This window comes from Miscanthus floridulus, chromosome 18 (assembly GCF_019320115.1).
Source record: "Miscanthus floridulus cultivar M001 chromosome 18, ASM1932011v1, whole genome shotgun sequence".
Lineage (NCBI taxonomy): Eukaryota > Viridiplantae > Streptophyta > Magnoliopsida > Poales > Poaceae > Miscanthus > Miscanthus floridulus.
The window spans coordinates 118,681,535-118,703,187 of record NC_089597.1 but is presented as its reverse complement, the minus strand read 5'-3'; the positions used below and the strand labels follow the sequence as shown (position 1 = coordinate 118,703,187).

General features: G+C 40.7%; 1 protein-coding gene and 1 long non-coding RNA gene across 2 annotated transcripts in view; both read left to right on the top strand.

Annotated features, from left to right (window-relative positions):
- LOC136520182 (uncharacterized) overlaps positions 1–10,048 on the top strand; it is a 28,691-nt gene extending 18,643 nt beyond the window's left edge. The window contains exon 3 of the long non-coding RNA XR_010775183.1: positions 9,990–10,048. This is a non-coding gene — a long non-coding RNA (uncharacterized lncRNA). The remainder of the gene's footprint in view (positions 1–9,989) is intronic.
- A 10,415-nt stretch (positions 10,049–20,463) lies between these two features.
- Positions 20,464–21,465, top strand: LOC136524475 (putative protease Do-like 14). The gene has a single exon (XM_066517836.1). It carries the CDS (start codon positions 20,464–20,466, stop codon positions 21,463–21,465), a length of 1,002 nt encoding a protein of 333 aa, XP_066373933.1.
- Positions 21,466–21,653: the final 188 nt, after the last annotated feature.

Here is a 21,653-nt window from a genome sequence, read left to right as displayed (position 1 = left end):
AATAACCAGGGTCTAATATTTATACCCGGAACCTAAACATGAATCCTACTAAAATATGATTCATTACAATTCTTGAAATAAAAGAAAACTTTCTAACTTAATAGTAACCTGGATCCCAATTTTCCTTATTTGTAGAGTCTGACATATCTTCCTGGTGCCACTCAAGTATAGCCCATTAACGCCATCCGCTGACGTCATCCATAAAATAGCTGATTCTGACATCATATCTAAATCAGCTGATACTGATTAACATCTAATCGATTCCTTGATGACATAATCCTAGAAGCTTTGAGTTCCTACGTTCTTCCCAAATTTTGGTGTAAATAATATGATCACCAACAAAGGTCTAGAGATTTAAACTAATAAATTCCACAAGTTTTGGTGAATTTGTATTTTTGTAGGGTTTAAACAGAAAACTATCAAGGTGGACCTACATGTCAGATTTAATTGCGCTTATCCACCGCGAAATGGATATTAGAAGGTTTTAGAGGACACCACGCCGTGGCAGAGTGGCAGAGGCTGCTAGGTGGTCGGCCCCACCTGTAAGCCGCCCGGCCCTTAGGGCCCACTGTCATCCTCCGTGTCTTAATGTCGGTTCTCCACCACCTCCTAGGTTGCATCTACGCCGTTCCTTAAGTTGGTTTGATACAAGGGATCACGTTGGATGGTCCGGCCTATATATATCAGCCCCTGCCACCCCCAGGCATAACTCCGATCATCAAGTCATTTAAGAAGATAGAAACCCTAATTATCCTCAGAGCTCCACCATATTATAGGGCATAGCTAGTTAGGTTAGATCTAGAGGGAGACAAGCAGGCTTCGCTTGGATTCCTGATCGTGTCAAGAGAGTGGTTTGGTATAGTCCTTGTACCTCCTCTCTTTTGTATCTCCATTATTTTTATATGCTTGCTACAATTGTTATGACAATATTAGTATTCATCTTATTCATGTTCTTTGTTATAATATTCATCGTTTACTTTGATTATATACTTAGTATAGCTTGTTTATCAAGTATAGCCCATTAACGTCGTCTGCCGACATCATCCATAAAATAGCCGATTCTGACATCACATCTAAATCAGCTGATACCGATTCACATCTAATCGATTCCTTGATGACACATTCCTAGAAGCTTCCAGTTCCCGTATTCTTCTTCCTAAATTTTGGTGTAAACATATGCCCCCCAATTTTGGGATAAAAATAATTTTATTCCAAAATTCTTATTCATCTGTTCACTGTGTTGCAAGTGCTTATTCCAAAATAAACGCATGGCTTCTGATCTCTCGGGCCAAATTCTATATAATACCCTAACAATATCATTTTCAGCTTGCTTGGCCTGCTCACTTTTCCCTTCTTTCTTGAACAAACTTCAACAGTCAAAGCTGCCACCGCCAAAGCCTTAACCCTAGCAAATCCTCTGTTCCACCAAACCGCCGTTCAAGTAACCTTCCTCAGATTCAGATCTATTTTGATTACAATGGCAACCAGTGACCACGTTTTAGAGGTATGCCTTCAAACTTATGCTTTTCAAGTATTAGCCGCTACTCTATATTTTCCTTTTACTTAAATTCACCCCAACTGGTTTCTAGGAAATGAGAAATGAAATTCTGATTCCATCAGCTATTGTTCCTAATGCCTATTATCTTGGACCTATGGGTGACCCTGATCCATCTGATTTCATCAATCAAGAAACCAACAGAATCCCCTTCAAATAATCTATCGTAGATTTGTCTTCTTGGAACACCAAAACTCCCTTTAGAAGCTGGCCCAAAATGTCTAAGGGATAGAGGGATTGGTTGTGTAGGGTATCAGAGAAAAAGGCTGGAGATTGGGAAATTTATGACTTGAATCAATGCCTGACACTCTCACTGTCTGAAATGGAGAGGAATGACTCACTTTGATTTCTATATCTTACTTTTGGTTCAACACTTTGAATGCTTTTGTTTTTTGTCACGATCCAATGACCATCACTTTGGTCGATATTTACATGTTGACCGGCCTTAGAATAACAGGATCAATGCAACCCTATGATTTCCTAAGTGCTAGGTCCAAGAAATTAGCCAAAATATCATACTATACAGGATGGACAAGCTATATTCTGAACCATATTGGGGATGGATCGATTATTGATGAAAGAGAGCATGTAGCTTTCCTGAACATGTGGCTAGAAAAATTCATCTTTTGTGGGTCATCTTGTGGGCTAACTTATAATCATAAATACATGGCAAAACGTCTAACAGCCGGCAATGAAATCCCCCTCAGAAAATATTTGCTAGGGTCTGCTTATCACCTGATGCACCAAGTATCCGTTCAATTACTGAAAAATGAACCGGTGCATACCATCAGTAGCCCTTGGCGGTTAATACAATTGTGGCTGAATCTGTACATGCATAAGATTGTAAGATCCAATCTTAGGAATCTGAGCTTCCCTTCTTCCAACTTTGCTGAAGATTATAAAGGAAAAGAAGGAAGAACTCGACAGTGTATGAATTATGGTGAAATGACATCAACCATAACAATTGCTGCTGATATAGGCCACCTTTTCAAGAATTTTTTCAAAGGGTTTGATGCAAACATCTTGACTTGGCTGCCTTATGATGAGGATAAAGACAATGAACTAGTTCTGCTAGTCAAATTTTGGTTTGAATCAGGTTCATTAGAGAAACAGCTGCTGCAATTTTTAGTTGTATTATCAAACCCTATGTACTGCCAGCCGAATTTCACCATGGCCGTGGCAAAATGGTTACTGGTTCTTTTCTCCCAGATAATCTTCCAACTTATGAATTCTTTAATCTGGCTTTTGTGGCCTGTCAATTTGGCCTTGGTCAACTACCTCCTCGGCTATTCTTCAGGAACACTCTAAAGCCAAGAGAAGGTATCAGTGAGATGATGGAAGCTTCTAGAGTTTTTCAACTGGGATCAAACCTTCCTTCTCTTTGCCTGCATGAATGGACAAGAGTTACCTTCTCCTCAAATTTCTTTGACTCGTAGTGGCAAGAATGACACTCTCACATCTTCTATAGTCCAATTCATCCCAACTGTTTAGCCCTAGATGAAGAATTTGCTTCTGATAGTGAGTTAATTTACTACCTTTCTTTTAGAAGGATTATCTAACAAGTTCTCCTATAAATTCATCTAACAAATTCTTTTGCAGGATACCAAATTTGATCCGCCAAGCGTGGACAGGAAAGGGCATCCCATAGAATATTATCCACTATGTCAAGCCTCAAGAATGGAATCAACTGCACCCACTATGAAAAAATTGATGAAAACCCTAGCTGCCCCAACAATACTCACATATCAGTCTTCAAAATGCAAGGCAACGCAAGGTGTAACTCAGAAAACCACCACTGGAAAGCGACTTCGTAGAACAAAATCATCAATTGCTCAGGTAACTTAACTTATCTTCCCTCTTAAGATGATATCCAACTTCTAATTCAATCCCTTTCTTACATCCTTTGACTATTGCATCTCAATCTGCCTTGGGTGCCGAATTGTTGTCACAGGCATTTAAATCAGCGTCTACCAACCTCTCATTGGCTAATCCCCTTGAGGCACTAATTACAATTGAAATAACTGATGCTTCTGATAGACCCAAAATAGCAAAAGATGAGAACCTCTCTACTTCACCTCCTGATTCTATCAAGGTATCTTTCAAGTCTTTTAATCTTATGCAATCCTCACTCTTCTCTGATCATTCTCCTTTATCAGACACCACCTAAGAAAACATTTGCACAAGAGCAAAGGTCTAACAATCTAACAGTTGAAGATGATCCTGTTGATGCTGATACCCAAGCCATTGATTCTCCAACTCAATAAACAGTCGATGGTAAGAAATTCATATGCTCATTCTTGTCCTTCTATAACAAATATAAACAAAAAAAACTTCTTGATGCCCGCAGACACTAGCATTAAAAGTTTAGAACCAATTCAACCAAATGTTGAAAAAGATATTGGCACATCATCGGTTGTTCCTTCTTCTCAGCCAGAGTTTCTTCCAGAAAAGGTACTATGTTCCCCTCACCATTCATCTCATTGTTAACCCATTTGCCATTTCTAATAAGATCCCTTTTGTTCACATGTAGGCACTTAATTCTCCAGCTCTGAGCTACTCCTTCAACTTTGAAGAATACATAGATGAAAGTAAGATTAGCTCATCAGCCATTTCTCCCCAAGAAACTTTATCAGATGAGACTAAAAATTGGCTAAAAGACATGCTGCCAATGCTCGAGGGAAATATAGTCGATTTGGTCTAGGATGCAGACCCAATGAGAAGAATCTTCTTGGCCATCAAGGATAATCTGACCCCAAATCTCGCTGAGGCCTTGATACCTATATCTAATATCGAAGACCAAGCTCCTAAGGTGAAAAAGGCTCAAAGAAATCTGATTGACCGTGAAGCTTTGATGGCCCAAAAGAATTCTAACAAATAGGAAGCCAAAGAATTAGCACAATTGATCGACAATTTGAAGAATTCTTCTTCCAAAATTGAACCAGAACTAAATCAGTTGAGAGTTAGACGTGTTGAGCTTGAAAAGAACTGGAAAGTGTGAAAGCCACCATCGAACGTCATGAGTCCAACTTGACTCAGATCCCCAATGCTATCAAACAGAAGAAGTAAGAAATGTTGACCAAGGTCAAAGAAGGCAAAGCTATTCGTAGCAGTCTTGAGAGCATTCCTGGATCAGCCGAAGAAGATAAACAATAAATTATAGAAGTTGATGCTATTCGACTGAAAGCACTATGGGCAATTCATGATGCTCTTAACTTGTAATTTATATTCCAGTATCTGTAGCACCGAAACCTAATGATAACTATACTTTTTGGTTCGGCTAGAAGAGCCGATTTGAATTAGCATATTTTCGATTTCTGGCTTTACTCTGACTTAACTGAAACTGAAAATGGCTTTTATCACAAAATCCTTCGAATTCCTTCTCAGTCATCAACGCCGCATTCCCCTCGGTATTAGTGAAGCGGCGCTTCCCCTTTCATCAATTGGGGTTGCTTTCACACGTCCCAAGATATCTACCGTCTCGCTTTCATGGCTATAAATGTCAGTCAAGGGCTTCGGCCTCAAACACATCTACACCCGCAACTGTTCTCATTCTCTTGTGTCCTTCTACCTTTAAGAACCCTACAACGGTTTCCTCTTCTCCTCCCCGCAAGATCTAAACCAACACCCATGGCTGGCGAAGATAACCGCGACAAGCGTGTAGCAGAGGAGATCTCAGAGGAGGAGATGCCAATAAACCAGCGCCTCCGCCGCATGTGGTAATACCAAACACCCTTTGCTTATGGCAATGAATCATCCTCTAACTTGTCCACAGATTTGTCTTGAATAACAAGCTCCTTCCTCCTCCTCCCAGGGCTAGCGAGCCCTCCAATGCCGCATCTGCTGCCGCCCCCGTGTCGGACTCGTTGTTGGACTCCTTCGACTCATATACCAGCGATGACGCCCGATGCTTCCTTCAGGAGTGGAGGGCTGCCAAGGACAGTTATTCCGAGGCAACTCAAGAAAACAGTTAGCTTGAGATCCGTCTCGAGGCCTCCTAGGCCACCCTCCTCGCTAGAGGAGGAAACCAATGCCGCTCAGGCGAGGTTGGCCGAATCCAATAGCATGGTGGTGGGTAAGCTTAGTTCCAAGAAAACCCTTACTTTTATCTTCACTGCCCCTTTCTTGAGAATCTTCTTGCCTCTTTGATTGCTAGCCGTGATTGTACAGTTGGAAAACCTCCAACTAGTGGCGAACGTAGCTACATTGGCCATCAACGCCCAAGGCCCTCTGCTCATCACTCGTCTACATGACATCCTAGCACGCACCCAGGTGATTACCCTCCATGGCGTTTGCCATGGCGCAGCGGTGGCTCTGGCCGTGGCGTAAGTCTAGACCAAGCACGACCTCCGCACCATGGAGCCAGGCTTCCCAATGGTCGATGATCCTGACATGCACGAGGAGCCGATTGAGGACTTCGATGATGTTACAGCGGCCATTGTAGATATCACACCAGCCCAAGATGTTGTGAACAAAGTGTTCGATTAGTCTGTACTAGGAGCAAACAATTAATGAACAAAGTTTTTCCCTTTTCCTTACGAATTCATCTATGAAACTGATGTACTATGAATCATGATTGTCCTTGTGTGTGTTTTTGCTCTATAGGCGATACATATCGTATCGGCTTTTACCCCTTCGGTTTAATTTTTCCTTTTGGAACTAAAGGCGATACCCTCCCGATACCGGCTATTAGAGCCGACGACTAAACAAATCGGCTATCAAGTGTTAATCCAAATGCTAGGATAATACTTCTTTAGGAAATTTCCATTGATTGCTCTATCAAACTCCTCTTCCCCTTCTAGCATTTCCAAAATATAAGCATTGACAGGCACACAACGTTTAATCCGATAAGGACCTTCCCAATTAGGCGACCATTTGCCAAACCTGTTGTCTTTAGACCCAATCAGCAATCTTACTTTCCAAATTAACTCTCCTTCATAAAACTGTTTGTTATTGACCTTTTTATTATAATGCCTTGCAACCCCTAATTTATTGGCCTCACTATTTTCAAGAGCGCGCAGCGGATGACAACTTGAGTCCTCCAAATCATCCATCATAAGGTTTTTATAGACTTTGGCTGTCAAATCATTTTGCAATGTAACACATCTTGATCCCGTCTGAATCTCCCAAGGAAGAACTACATTATGCCCATATACTAACTCATAAGGTGATGATTTAATTGATCCATGGCAAGCCATCCTATATGCCCACAATGCTTCATTAAGTGTCAAGTGCCACTTCTTTGGTTGCTCTTCAATTTTCTTCTTAATCAACTTAATCAAAATTTAATTGGATGCCTCTACCTAGCTATTAGCTTGAGCATAATAAGGAGAAGAATTTAACAATTTAATTCCCATACTGGCAGCAAAACCTCTGAATTTGTCTGATGTGAACATTGTTCCTTGATCAATAGTAATGGTTTGAGGAATCCCAAAACGATAAACAATATGCTCCCTGACAAAATCAACCATATTCTTTGAATTTACTATTTTAAAGGAATTGCCTCAATCCACTCAGTAAAATAATCTGTTGCTGCCAATACAAACTTGTGCCCTCTACTTGAAGGTGGAAAAATCTGGCCAATCAAATCAATTCCCCAGCCTCGGAATAGCCATGACTTAATTATTGGGTTCATAGCTGATGCAGGCGATTTTTGAACATTACCAAAACGCTGACAATCCTGACACCCCTTGTAATATTCAAAATAATCTTCTAATATTGTTGGCCAGAAATATCCAGACCTACGAATAAGCCATTTCATTTTATAAGCCGATTGATGAGCACCACATATTCCTTCATGCACTTCTCCAATCCATACTCTTGCTTCTTCTTGACTTAAACATTTAAGCAAAACCCCATCAACTATTTTGTAATACAATTAATTATCTAACAAAACATACTTAGTCAATTTATATCTCAATTTTTTGGTAGCCTTCTATAACGGATTCTTGAGATAATCGGCTATTTCAACTCTCCAATCATTAGCCAAGGTCTCACTACTTAAGATTTCTTGGAACACTCGATAGCCTGACGCATTCTGAGCTAATCGATTGGCCTCTTGATTCTGTGCTCTTGGAATATGCTGAAGAGAAGTGAGAGGAAACCCCTTGTAACACTCTCGGTGTTACATTATACAATTTTTGCTAAAACACTGCATGAGCATCATACTTATGTGTAAATATGTGTAACATAAAGTATAAATCAATGTATGGCACTTGAAACGTTCCTCTGAAACAAGAAACAAATGTTACACTTCATGTCGCTTAATATCGTTTAGTATTCTAAGCGAATTTTTATCGAACAAAAATGCTATAGAATGTTTATGTGAACTTTGATTAAGTTTGTAGTACGAACTTCATAGACAACGATGAAATGCGTGCGGTCAAGGACAAGGTTCGCTAGCTAATATGTCAAGAAGCTTGGAAATTGGAATGCAACGCGAAACCGTTCGAGGTTTATTCATTTCGCGTTAAGTCTGTGATTGGGTCGACGAAGCCATGTTTGGCAATTTTTGTAGAGCGATCGACTTAGGAAGTGGCAAGATGTCATGGCTTAGGTTGATAGCCCTACGTACCCTCTTGCGTATAGAAGAATTAGTTTGGCGTTTGGACCATCGGGTAGGATTTTTCAATAGCTTTAAAAAGCGTGCACATCATAGAGTTTAAACCAAAGCTAGTGTTGATCGCGGTCACCACCTCTGCTTGGCACCGCTGTTGCCACTACTGGCCACTAGCGAGCACTACTGAGCCATCCATGTCGCCACTGCAATTGGCCTCATCCACTCCACCATTTTCCAATTAACCGTGCCTACTATGAGCCCGAATAGTTAGCGTGTGAGTGAAGTCGTCAGGCTTTCATTCGGCCTATAGTGAGGTGAGGTGGGGTGTTCCCCTCGTGGCGGTCCACCATGGATGCTAGAGTAGGCGCACGGTCAGAGCGTCTTGTGGTGCTTCGCTGTTTCAATTAGGTTGTGCCTTGAGTAATAGTTGACTTGGTTGTCGTGCTCGTGCAGTGGTTTCATTGGTGGAGCAGCAGGTCACCCGAGACGCCACCGCCGTGCTCGTGGGGAAACTGAGCCACCCCATTTTCATGGTTGACCATCTTGCTGAGCCTCGTGCCTTCGCCCAGTCTATCTGTCACGTGTCTGGTGAGGCCCTTTTACTCCTAGAGTAGCTGGTTGACTCGATTAGGGTAGAAGTTCACCGGAGCACGTGGCCATCCCCGGCGGACGTAGGTAGATGTTGTTTCCATGGCCGACACGTTTGAAGGTAGTAGCGGTTCAAATAGGACTTCTACATTGTTTAACGCAGCCTGCAGATGTTCACCGAGTAGTAGTAGAGGCATTCGAATAGGTGGTTTCGCCGGCGTCGGGCTACCGCGGCCAGACACCACCGTGGTATGTGGCCATGCCTGCGTGGTGCACCATTCTGGGCGTGTGTTACCTCAATCCATTATGCGTGGCATGAGAAAGCTCATGGGGATGCTGGTGTGTGCCAGAGTGGTTGGTGCTCGCTGGCGTTTGGCCGGTGAGGTCGTGGCTCTGTTAAGTCCGGCCAGGGACGTTGCGACGTGAATTTAAAGTAAACCAAGGGGTTAAATGCTAGAGTCAGTGAGAGAAGGGAATAGTGGTAGGGACTGCGTTTCCATTTGTTTGGAACCTGAGGGTTCTTTTGATTAATGTAGTGCACGCGCGGGCTTTCCTTCTGTGGGCCACTGGCTCACGTGGGCTGCCCCGCGCTAGGCCGCGCTAGTGCGCTGCGTAGGTGAGCGCACGGACGTTGCGGGTTGGTCTACGCTGGGGTGCTAAGCACTTGGGGGTGGGCTGAGCCATTCAGAAGCGGGCCGCGCAAGAAGAGATTCAGTTTTCCTATTTCAGCGAATTATTGAGAATTTATTCAATATCGTTTCAAACAGAACTTTGAAAAATGATAGTTAATCGTGTAGATGTCAAAAAATAGTGAAACAAATTTTGTTAGGTGCACAAAAATACCATCTACTTGTTAGTGTAGTTATATTACAGTTAGCTGTAACAATGGTAGGTTCATAAATTCAAACTAAAGAGCTTAGTGTTATGTAGATTAATATTTGTAGGAATTTTTGTGGTAAAATGGTGATGGATATAGCTATAACATTTTTTACTGTAGGCTCACTAGGTTATTATGTACTTGTTATAAATTTTGTAGCCTTAGAATGAGTTGCTAAATAGAGTAGCTATTACCCTTTCTTTATCGTATATAGCGTAGATCAGCATTAGGAGTAAGAATACATGTAGTTGTTATAATATCGTATGCCATACGTCAAACTTGTTATTGACAACGATAGATAGCTTATTACTGTGGTCAATAGCACTAGCTTAGTGGTCAAACAGATGTACCTTTATTTTAAGAGTTGTTGTTGCTATTTTACTAAGCATTGCATCATCATTTCATGCATCTAGATCACGAGCTGGTAGACTTCATGCCCGTCGATGAGCAGGAGTACGATGAGGTGATTGAGTATGAGGAGGAGATCCTTGTGCAGGAGGGGCCCCCGAAGCCGTGTGGTGCTGACCTTACTGACCCGTCGCCTGCCCAAGGCAAGCCCCGGTGCATAACCCATATTTTAAATGATCACTGAATATATATATGATGTGCATTTACTGTTACAAGGTATTCTATAAAAACCACATGCATAAATATATCTACCTATGAGTCCTACTAGTATAGGGCAAGTAGCCGCTATGCTCAGGATATCGGTAGCGTGAGTAACCTACCGTTACTCACAAGTAGGTGATAAATATGATCACTCCTAGGTAAAATGTGGTAAAGGTAAATGGTGACCGGGACAGGAGATATGGTTTGAGTATTAGTGGGTGTAAGAGGTTGTGTCCTGCGGCCAATAGGGCATAGCTCGGTTACACTTTTTCCCCTGTCTATGTCGATTAAGGACCGGTCATTGCATATGGCTCTAGGCAAGTCACAGATCTATTATCCCGAGCACATACTAGGGTATGGGCGTAGGGAAGACTTGTTACTCTCTTAGTCAGTGGATCCAGCTCTTTCTAGGACCGACTGATTGGAGGTGGAGATGGTGGAGTTCCTTGCACCGCACTTGAGTCCTGGGACTCAGGAGTAGGGGGCTTGGAGTCCAAGTTTGGATACAGACCTGGACACCCAAGACAGGAGGGTGATGAGTTAGTCCTGCTTGTGCCTAGGGTACAAGTGGGGCATGTGTCTTTGGGGCACCCAGCTAGGGGCATTGATTCGCGAATCGCTGGTGTTCCGGTACGGCTTGTCTGCGGTTTAGCACCGTAGTAAGAACTGAAAGTTGAAAGGAGAAGAAATGGAACTGATTGCTCAACTCTTGCTTAAAGGTAGAACATGTGCTTATATAGACTGGATAGCTAATAACTTAATGCGGCAAATAATAATAACATAAGTAAGGACTCACTATTAGTATTGCTTTCTGCCCAAAAGAAATCAGCAAACCATAAAACTTATCATATTCCTTGGAGTCGAGAAATTATTCCCACTAGTTGGATAAGTCTTGCGAGTACATTGTATACGCAGGGTTTATTTACCCCTATTGCAGGTGATGCATGAGAAGTACCTTTGTGTGGAGGATTCTTCTGGTGGGCTTAGACGGAATCCTCGCTCCTATCGCTAGATGTTTATTTAAATTCTGTTGTTTATCATTCCGCACTCTAACATTTGGTAATGTAATAATGTACTTTTTAAGAACCTCTGATATATGAAATGAACATGTATTGTAACTCATTCTCATTATTGGATCCTTGGGAAAAATGTGAATCTTTCGGGTTCTCTCTTGGGGTGTGCCCGATGGATACCGCTCGCGGTAGCCTATTTTCGGGGTGCTTAGTGTCTGGTGGGAGACGAGCACCTCCATAAGCATGCTATTTCGGGCGGTTCTGCCACACCCCTCAAGCAACTTTTGACATTCATCATGATATCCCTTCAGAATATCATCTTTACATTCATATAGGCCAATCAACTGATTAATAACTAACTGTGAATCTCCAAATATTTCAATTGACTCGGCCTTTACTTCCTGAAGAAGTCGAAGTCCTTTAAGAATAGCTTCATACTCTGCTTGATTATTGGTGGTCATTGGTTTGATAGGCAAACTCAAAACTTGCCCCTCGAGGCGAAATAATAACAATACTAATGGCACCCCATTGCTTACACGATGATCCATCAAAGAATAATATCCAAGGCATAGGTTCCACATAGCCGATGCTTGGTTTATGATGTTGAGTAATAAAATTAGCCATCACTTGCACTTTGACTGCTTTAGCTGATTCATACCTAAAATCAAATTCTGATATTGCAAGAATCCACTTTCCTATTCTCCCATTTAATATCGGCATTGACAACATATGTTTGATCACATCAGCTTTAGACACAACTGTACACTCAGCCAATAATAAATAATATCGTAATTTAGTGTAGGAGAAATACAAGCATAAGCATAACTTTTCAATTGAAGAATATCTTGTTTCTGGATCCAAAAGTCTTCTACTTAAATAGAAAATAACCTGTTCCTTTCCTTCAAACTCTTGCATCAAGGCCGATCCAATCGTTTGACTATCGGCCGATACATACAACTTAAAAGGCTTACCTTGCTGAGGAGGAACCAGCACAGGTGGAGATTTCATATACTCTTTTATCTCCTCAAAAGCTTTCTGTTGTACGTCACCCTATTTAAATTCTTGATCATTTTTCAACTTCAACAAAGGAGAAAATGGTAGAATCCTTTTTGACATATTTTTAATAAACCTTCTAATGAAATTAATCTTACCAAGCAGAGATTATAATTCTATTTTATTAGTTAGAGGTAGTGCCTCATCAATTGATTTCATACTTTTCTGACCAGTCTCAATTCCTCTCTCGTGAACCATAAAACCCAAAAATTGTCTAGCTGATACTCGAAAGTCACACTTATTAGAATTTATCTTTAAACCATATTTTCTTGTGCACTCTAAAGTCTCCCACAGATCAGCCAGATGTTCTTTGTACCTTTTGGATTTCACCACCACATTATTAATATTGATTTCAACGGTCTTACCAATCAACTTATGGAAAATATAATTCATTGCCCTCTGATAAGTTGCACCAGTATTCTTCAATCCAAAAGTCATCACAACCCATTCAAATAAACCAATTGCACCGGGGCACCAAAATGCTATTTTTGCTATGTCTTCATCAGCCATAAAAATTTGATTATAACCTGTATTACCATCCATAAAACTAATTACCTTGTGCCCGGCCGCTGCATCTACCAATATATCGGCTATTGGCATCGGATAACCATCCATTAGTGTAGCCTTGTTCAAATCTCTGAAATCAATACAGACTCTCAACTTCCCATTTTTCTTATACACATGAACTACACTCGATATCCAGTCTGCATATCAGCAAGGTTAGATAAATTTTGCTTCTAGTAGTCTTTCAGTCTCCTTCTTGATATCATCAAGAACATTTAGATTAAATCTCCTTGGAGCTTGTTTAAATGGCCGATATCCAGGTTTGATTGACAACTGATGTTCAACAATTGATCAATCTAAACCAGACATTTCATAATATTTCCAAGCAAAACAATATTTAAATTCCTTTAACAAATCTATCAATTCTTGCTTATACTCAGTATCCAACTTAGCACTTACATACGTCGGCCTAGGCCTATCTCCAAAACCATTATCTATTTCTTCTAACTCATCGGCCGACGTAAAGTCATGTCCTAGTTCACCATCTATACCATCTATTGGATTATCTATTAAAACAAACTTTTAGAGCTGACTGCTTGGATTGGCTGTTGGCCTTCATCATTGATTCTAATGAAGCCTCCTTCCCATTGCTTATCAGAAAAATACTCAAAATCTTCTAGTTCCCAATATATTGGGTCAGCTGTTGCTATACTCACAGAATCATCAACATGAACTAACTCAACATTGTCTCTATCCCACTGAATCAAGCAATGATGCAGTAGTCGATGGTACACAACAATTGGCATGAATCCAATCACGACCAAGGAGTAAACTATATGAACCCTTTTCGTCAATGACAAAGAATATAGTGAGCAAAGTCTTGCTTCCAATTGTCAATTCAATATTCATTGCCCCCTGGTCTTAGACATATTACCCCCAAAATCCTTAAGCATCATGTCAGTCTCAATCAGATCTTCTGGTCCTTTACCAAGCTTGCGAAAAGTAGTATAAGTCATTAGATTAACAGAAGCACCTCCATGGACTAACATTTTACTCATCGGCTTCCTATCGACAAAACCTTTCACATATAAAGCCTTCAAATGCCAATGCTTAATTGGTTTATCAAATATAGCTTGCTGTATCAATGTCAACTATGCTACCATCTCTTCATACTTTGATTAATCAAAATCCGAATAGACTTCTTGATCTGCTAGAGCTTTAAATTCAGATGATAAAAGAAAAGCCATTTGAATATTAGCCAATGGTTGACCCTTATCGGCTATTTGTTTAGCATGCCATATTTGCGGTTTACAAGATTTTTAAGCCTGTTCTAATTCTTTGCTCCTTAGGCATTGTATTCTTCTCTTCTGACTTCTTGTTAAACCTCCTAGACACCACTGTCCTTCCTACCAAATGTACCCTTCATCATCTTCTTCTTCATAATCAACCCAGTTCTGATCAACAACTTGCTTTCTAAGCCGATCATGAATGCTTCTATTTTTTAAGTGCTGATCCACATCATTACGTTGATATGCAATTCGATCATGGATAGACCGGTGCTTGACTTGAGATTGCCTAAACTTCTAATATTGTTTGTTACATTCTAGGCAATTATTCCAAGTAGGCAATCTCAAACCTTGGTTCCAACAATGTCTAAAGAAATGGCAATTCCAATGTGACTCAGCTTGTTCTCTTTCATATCTCTCTTCTTCTTGTTGACGTTGATATTGCTTCTCTTCTAACCAGTACTGATAATCTTTCTCCTTTTGCCATTGCCATTTATTCAACAAAATTCGAGATGTAACACGTTGCCATTTATTCTGCCGTTGCTTCTCTTTCATATCTCTCTTCTTCTTGTTGACATTGACTCAGCTTGTTCTCTTTCTGAAATTGGCTATTAAGTGTTGCCATCCATTGAGCCAATTGACCTCAATTGTCAAATTCTTACCCAAGCAACTTTTCTCTCCATGTCGGCAACATTCCTTGAACGACCAATGCAACTAGCTGATCATCAGTCAAATTCAACGAAAAACAGAAGTTTCTTGTTTCTCGGAACCTCTAAAAGAACTCAGCACTTGATTCATTAGCCCTTTGCTTTATAGTTGTTAAATATGTGATCTTTCTTTCCCCTATCCCAGTGTAGAAATATGTATGAAATTTCTTTTCAAGATCACTCCAATTGGCAATAGAATTAGCCGCTAGTGATGAAAACCAAGTCAAAGCTGGTCCTAACAGGGACAAAGGAAAGAAACGAACTCAATGCGCTTCCTCAATAGAGGCTTAACCCAACTGAGTAAGATATCGACCGACATGCTCTATTGTACTTGTGCTATCTTGACCAGTGAACTTAGCAAATTTTATAAGCCTGTAATTAGTAGGAAGGGCCACTAAATCATACCACTCTGGATATGGATATTTGTACGAAAAGGTCTGCCCTTTTGGTTTTAAACCAAACTGATTTTTTATCATTTCGGTTACTCTGAGCAACAATTCATCAGCATTTGAGTTTGAATTTCTTGGCAATTGCTGACCCATCTACAGATTAAAATTCTGAGTGCCTTGATATCCTGAATTTGGAATCATATTGAAGGTATTATAATCTGAACCATAATGACATCCTTGTAGAATATCTATCTGTCGAGCCCCTTACTGATTTACTGTTTGAAATCTCTGATTGAAAACATTAGAATCTATATCTCTACTAATCCTTTGAACTGATGGTGCTATTTTTTGAGCCGATGGTGGTATTTGTCCTGATGTACCAAAATTAACCATCTGATTCTGAACTTGCCCTATCGGCTGTTGCACATGTTGCACTGATGATCCAGGATTATAATGCATTTGATTAGTAGTAGCACCCTAAATTTGCCCTTTTGGTGGTATTTGGCCTAGGCATCATTACTCTTAGCTAGTGCTGCTTCTTGATGGCTAGTACCGGCTTGATTAGTCCCCTGAGTCGACGGATGTGGAATATTGTAATAAGCCGGTCCAACCTAATCAAGTAAAAATCCATGAAACACCTTCTTCATGGTATTGTGGAATGTATTCAAGAAAGCTGTATTATGATTCAACATTGCATCATGAACAGATTTGTTGATAGCTTCTACAAAGAAACACATATCATCAGTTTTGTCTATATCTGACTATTCATCCATCAAAACTCTTGACAGTGGATATTTCTGAATAACTTTATTATCACATGTTTTGGTGTATGACAACAAATATTTATTCTAAAACTCCTCTATAGCCTTACCAATGATATCTTTATCCTCATCAGGTAAGCCTTCATAAGGTAACATAAGAATGTCCTTGTTGTTGTGAACCACCATGATGATTGCGGTCCCACCGAGCGTGCCAAAAAGTGTGTTGACATAAAAATATGGCAATGTGATCAACACACAGTAAGCTAAAAGATCTGAGTGGAACAAGACCAGAGATCTGCTTGGCTTCAACACAAAACCAGCCGATTCTAAAAACCCAACGACGTGCCAGTCAATTTGACCTGTAATTGATAAGGAGAGAAAATCTTATCAGTAATTTAAGGTGGAACATGTCGGTGTTACACCGAACAGTTCCAAATGTACGGCTAGATAGCCGATTCAATGAGGCTATCGACTATATAGTCGATATCCAACGTATCCATGAAATGAAGATCTTTAAATCAAGGATTATTAGCTAATATTAAATGATAACGATACGAATCAAAATAACCAATGCTCATGGAACATCAGAAAGCATCATTAGCTAAATGGAACATGATCGATATAAAGCGTCGAACCGATAAGTTTGATGAAAAGAGTATAACATACGAACAAATCGACTGTCTAATATAAATGAATCTACAAACAATTTGAATCTAATCTATTATCATCAACAGTGAGGTTCAATCGGATCGATGCAGCTATGATAATGATAACAAACTAAAGCCAAAGAATCTATAAAACCATCTATATGTTGACAGATTCATTAAAACATGCTATATGCGTGAGAGTATAGGCAAATCGGCTAAAATAGCCGATGCAGTCATAGCAAACAAACAGAGTACATATCTTGATCATGAATAAGACCACTAATCGATAATTTCTAGTCTAAAGTCTTACCAGTGAGGTTCGACCGGATCGATGCAGCTATGGTAGTGTCATTAGATTAGATCTCATTAACTAGTGAGTTTATTCAAGATTGAAATATGTCTTTGGATGCATACTATGTTTGACTGGAATAGAGATAAAATAGACGATCTAGCAGAATTAAGCCATCAATTATAAGATTTGAAGCGTGACCAGATCAAAGGACGACCAATTAAGATGATATGATGCCGATCTACTTCTATCTCAATTGGGTGATTTTGTTATAGTTAATAAAATATTAATTATAGCAAGATCGATAACCGGTGAATCAACCAAAATCAGCAAGGAAAATCTTACTAATCTTAGCAGATTCGATAACTGGTGATATTGTATTAAACAATAGGTTATTTAACACAAGATCAATAACTTTGATCTATATTATGATTCATAAGAGATCAATCAGCTGATGCAGCCTTACAAACTATGATACAGATCGATAACTAATTTATATTATGGCTCATAAAAGATCAATCAGCTGATGCAGCTTTACAAGCACAATACAAGTCGTGACGGTACTCACAAGCAAGCTGGGGGTCGATCAGTCGATGCAGTCCTGTTTACTAAAGATCTTGCTGAGATCTACAGTACTCCTACTCCTAATGCGATGGCGAAAGCCGGAAATATTATATTGATTGAGTGTTTGTCCTTTTTACAGTAACCAGGGTCTAATATTTATACCCGAAACCTAAACATGAATCCTACTAAAATATGACTCATTACAATTCTTGAAATAAAAGAAAACTTTCTAACTTAATAATAACCTGGACTCCAATTTTTCTTATTTGTAGAGTCCGACACATCTTCCTGGTGCCACTCAAGTATAGCCCATTAACGCCATCTGCTAACGTCATCCATAAAATAGCCGATTCTGATATCACATCTAAATCTGCTGATACTGATTCACATCTAATCGATTCCTTGATGACATAATCCTAGAAGCTTTGACTTCCCACATTCTTCTACCCAAATATTGGTGTAAACAATATGATCACCAACAAAGGTCTAGGGGTTTAAACTAATAAATTACACGAGTTTTGGTGAATTTGTATTTCTGTAGGGTTTAAACAGAAAACCATCAATGTGGACCTACATGTCAGATTTAATTGCGCTTATCCACTGCGAAATAGACACTAGAAGGTTTTAGAGGACACTAGAGGACACCACGCCGAGGCAGAGAGGCAGAGGCTCCTGCAAGCCGCTCGGCCCCTAGGGCCCACTGTCAGCCTCCGTGTCTCAATGTCGGTTCTCCACCGCCTTCTAGGTTGCATCTACGCCGTTCCTTAAGTTGGTTTGATCCAAGGGCTCACGTTGGACGCTCTGGCCTATATATATCAGCCCCTGCCACCCCCAGGCATAACTCCGATCATCAAGTCATTTAAGAAGACAGAAACCCTAATCATCCTTAGAGCTCCACCATATTATAGGGCATAGCTAGTTAGGTTAGATCTAGAGGGAGGCAAGCTGGCTTCGCTTGGATTCCTGATCGTGTCAAGAGAGTGGTTTGGTATAGTCCTTGTACCTCCTCTCTTTTGTATCTCCATTATTTTTATATGCTTGCTACAATTGTTATGACAATATTAGTATTCATCTTATTCATGTTCTTTGTTATAATATTCATCGTCTACTTTGATTATATACTTAGTATAGCTAGTTTATCATTATGTTTATGCATAAGTTCGTATAGCGCTCGCTCCAAAGTACATGGGGTGAGTGGTCGATATTGTGTAAGCGTGGTGCCTATATGTTGTTTACTTGTGGATACACCCTATATTCCAGGCCATGTGGTAGATCATGGATGTGACACTCTCGTTGAGTCATTTGTAGTCCACTCCACGAATATAGGTATACAAGTAGGATCTAGTTACGAAGGAAGACAAGCTCTGTTCTTAATCTTCCTTAGTAATATCCCTTATGTGTAGATATAAAGATGATCTTAGCCATGATTACTAGGTGTAATTGTAATAATCAATGTATGCTTTGACTTGTAATTAAGAATGACTTAGGAATTATTCCTCTAATATTCTATCTGACTATGCTAATATCATAGAAAGGAGTATTCTGAGTGATTTATCATTATCATTGATCAATACTTGTCTCTTATCCTATGACTTATCCCTGTTATAAATAGAATATTTGTTATGGTTTACTTCTCCATTAGTAGTATAAGTTATCAATACTTGTCCATACTAGACCTTCCCTGTGGTAAAATATAAATAATGATACCTAGAATACTCTCGGGTGAAGTGCAACAACGGTATAATTATCTGTGTATTTGCAGATTCCTTTTCATTCATATATCTTTATATTCTTTCTAGTCACGTAACATGATAAAGAACTACTTAGTATCATTCTAGTAGTGATGCTAGAGAGTACCAACAAACATTTCTGGCACCATCATTAGGGATGACAACCTAGTAAAGTAATGTTAGGAGATATAGGTAATTAATAGGTGGCTACTAAAATAAGCGACAAGTTAATAAATACCAACATAGGCCGACGGAATTGGGAGGACTTGGGATTTTCGATCTCAGGCTGACTGGCTACGCACTGCAGACTCGCTAGTTATGGCTACAAAAGACCGATGACTCACGCGCTTGGAGCGAGCTACCGATCAGCACAGAACCGCAGGTCAGAGAGTTCTTCCGAGCATCCACGTTCATGATCCTGGGTGATGGCACAGTGGCTCAATTCCGTTCCGGGGACATTCGCTCATCTGGAAGACATGGGCGCCACTAAAAGTGAAGATCTTCCTATGCTTGCGTTCAAGCGACGCCACTGGACGAACGATCGACACGCAAGGCATGGGTTGGAGGCTAAAGAGGAGTGCTATCTCTGTGATCAGGCTCCGGAGACAATCGACCACATCCTATGCAGTTGCCCTCACGCACGGGAGGTGTGGTTCAACATCTGCCGCACCCTCGGTAGGCCATTGCCACCGGTGGCTGGTTCCCTGTTGGCCTGGTGGAGGAGCATGCGAAGAAGCTGGCAGGGCCAACAGAGGAAGGGCATGGACTCCTAGTTGCACTGACCTGCTGGCAACTATGGAAGGAGAGAAACGCCCGATGCTTCAGGGAGGCCTCGACCACAGTACCCGGTCTTCTAAGCATCATCAAGGCGGAAGCGGATCAATGGGTCAAGGCGGGCGCTATCAACCTAAGGAGTTTGGGTAACCCGCCGAGTTTTCATTGTAATCTTAGTTTCTTTCTGCAACCGGTCCTGGGCCAGTCTCTTGTAGATGCAGACCTTTTCCTTCTTAATGCAATGATACGCAACACTCTTGCGTATTAGAGAAAAAAGGTAGTAGCTTTAGGGCGTTGCTTCAAAACAGCCAAATTGAAGGCCTTGTATGGGATAGTGACTGATGATCCCTGTCGAGTTTTACGCAAACACCTTATGATCTCCACGTGTAAAATCAATTTGGCAATGAATGGAGGGCCCCTTGTTGATTTGGATGGCAACTTTGTTGGCATGAACTTTTGTTCTAAGGAGATGGCTCCATTCCTACCAATGGACAAAATTTACATCTGCATGGAGGTGATAGCACAATTGAAAGAAGCCCATGTGAGATACAGGAATGTCTTATGCCCAATGTAGAAGGTATCTCATGTGGGGAGAGGGACAAGAATCAGGAGCTTTCCATATCTTCTACTAGTTATTCAAAAGATTTTGAGGAGGAGGAACTCTGGCAAGAGGAACTCTGGCGCTTCCTTGATCCTAATCCCTTGTTGGTTGATGATTTCACGCAGCTTGTGAGAAATGATCTAAAGTCCCATAGTTATCCTATGCCCATTAGGCTTGAGGGGGGTATGCGCTTGATTAATACTTTTGAAGAGGAATTTATTGAAGATACATGGATCAAACTCAGTAAGAAGGTTGCTTCAGGTATATCCCGAAGTGTTGCTTCATTCAAAGGAGAAGAAAGGTTTGTCGCTTGCACTGGTATATTTGTAGACTCCAATGAATCCACCTCAAGAGTTTTGACTTCAGCAAGTTTGGTTAGAACTTGTGCTGATGAATACAAGATTGCTGATAACTTAAGGATTAAAGTGTACCTTCCAAATAAGCAAGTTGCTGAAGGGACATTGCAACATTACAATTTGAGTTATAATATTGCTCTGGTCAATGTCTTGGGTTTCCGTTGTCTTCAAACCGCAGAACTCCACAATCAGAGGCAAATTGAACCCCATATGGAGGTAGTAGCTGTAGGACGCATCTTTGAATCAGGCAAATTAATGGCCGCAAGTGGGATAGTGGCTGACAAAGAAGGCAATCTCGACTGCAAAGAGCTTATGATCTCCACTTGTAAAGTCACAAAGGCCGGTATTGGAGGGACCCTGATTGATTTTGATGGGAATTTCATTGGCATGAACTTCCATGGTATGGAAGAAACACATTATCTACCAAGGTCTATGGTTCTGGAATTATTGAGGCATTTTGAAGGGTCTGATGATGCTGATGAGGCTAGCTACAAGAAGCCGAACAGATGGCCTGTGCCTGAACCACGTTGGTCCTATCCTCGCAGCAGGGCACCACGGGCCTGGACTATCGATGGCGTGTACGATTTCCTTGAAATCTTGCCATAATGCATCTCTCAGTCCCGAACCTCCAAATTTTTTTTTGATAAAACCGAACCTCCAAATTCTGAGGTAACACGTCTCGACGCGGTAAGTCTTGGCGCCGAGGTGCGTGGCCAGGGACCGCGGGGCAGCAGCGGTGGCGCTGACGTGTCTTAGACAACCTTAGAAGTGCTGCACTGGACCAATAGATGTTG

Coding starts and splice junctions, on each gene's coding strand:
- LOC136524475 (XM_066517836.1), top strand. CDS start 20,464: ATGCCCAATGTAGAAGGTATCTCATGTGGGGAGAGGGACAAGAATCAG.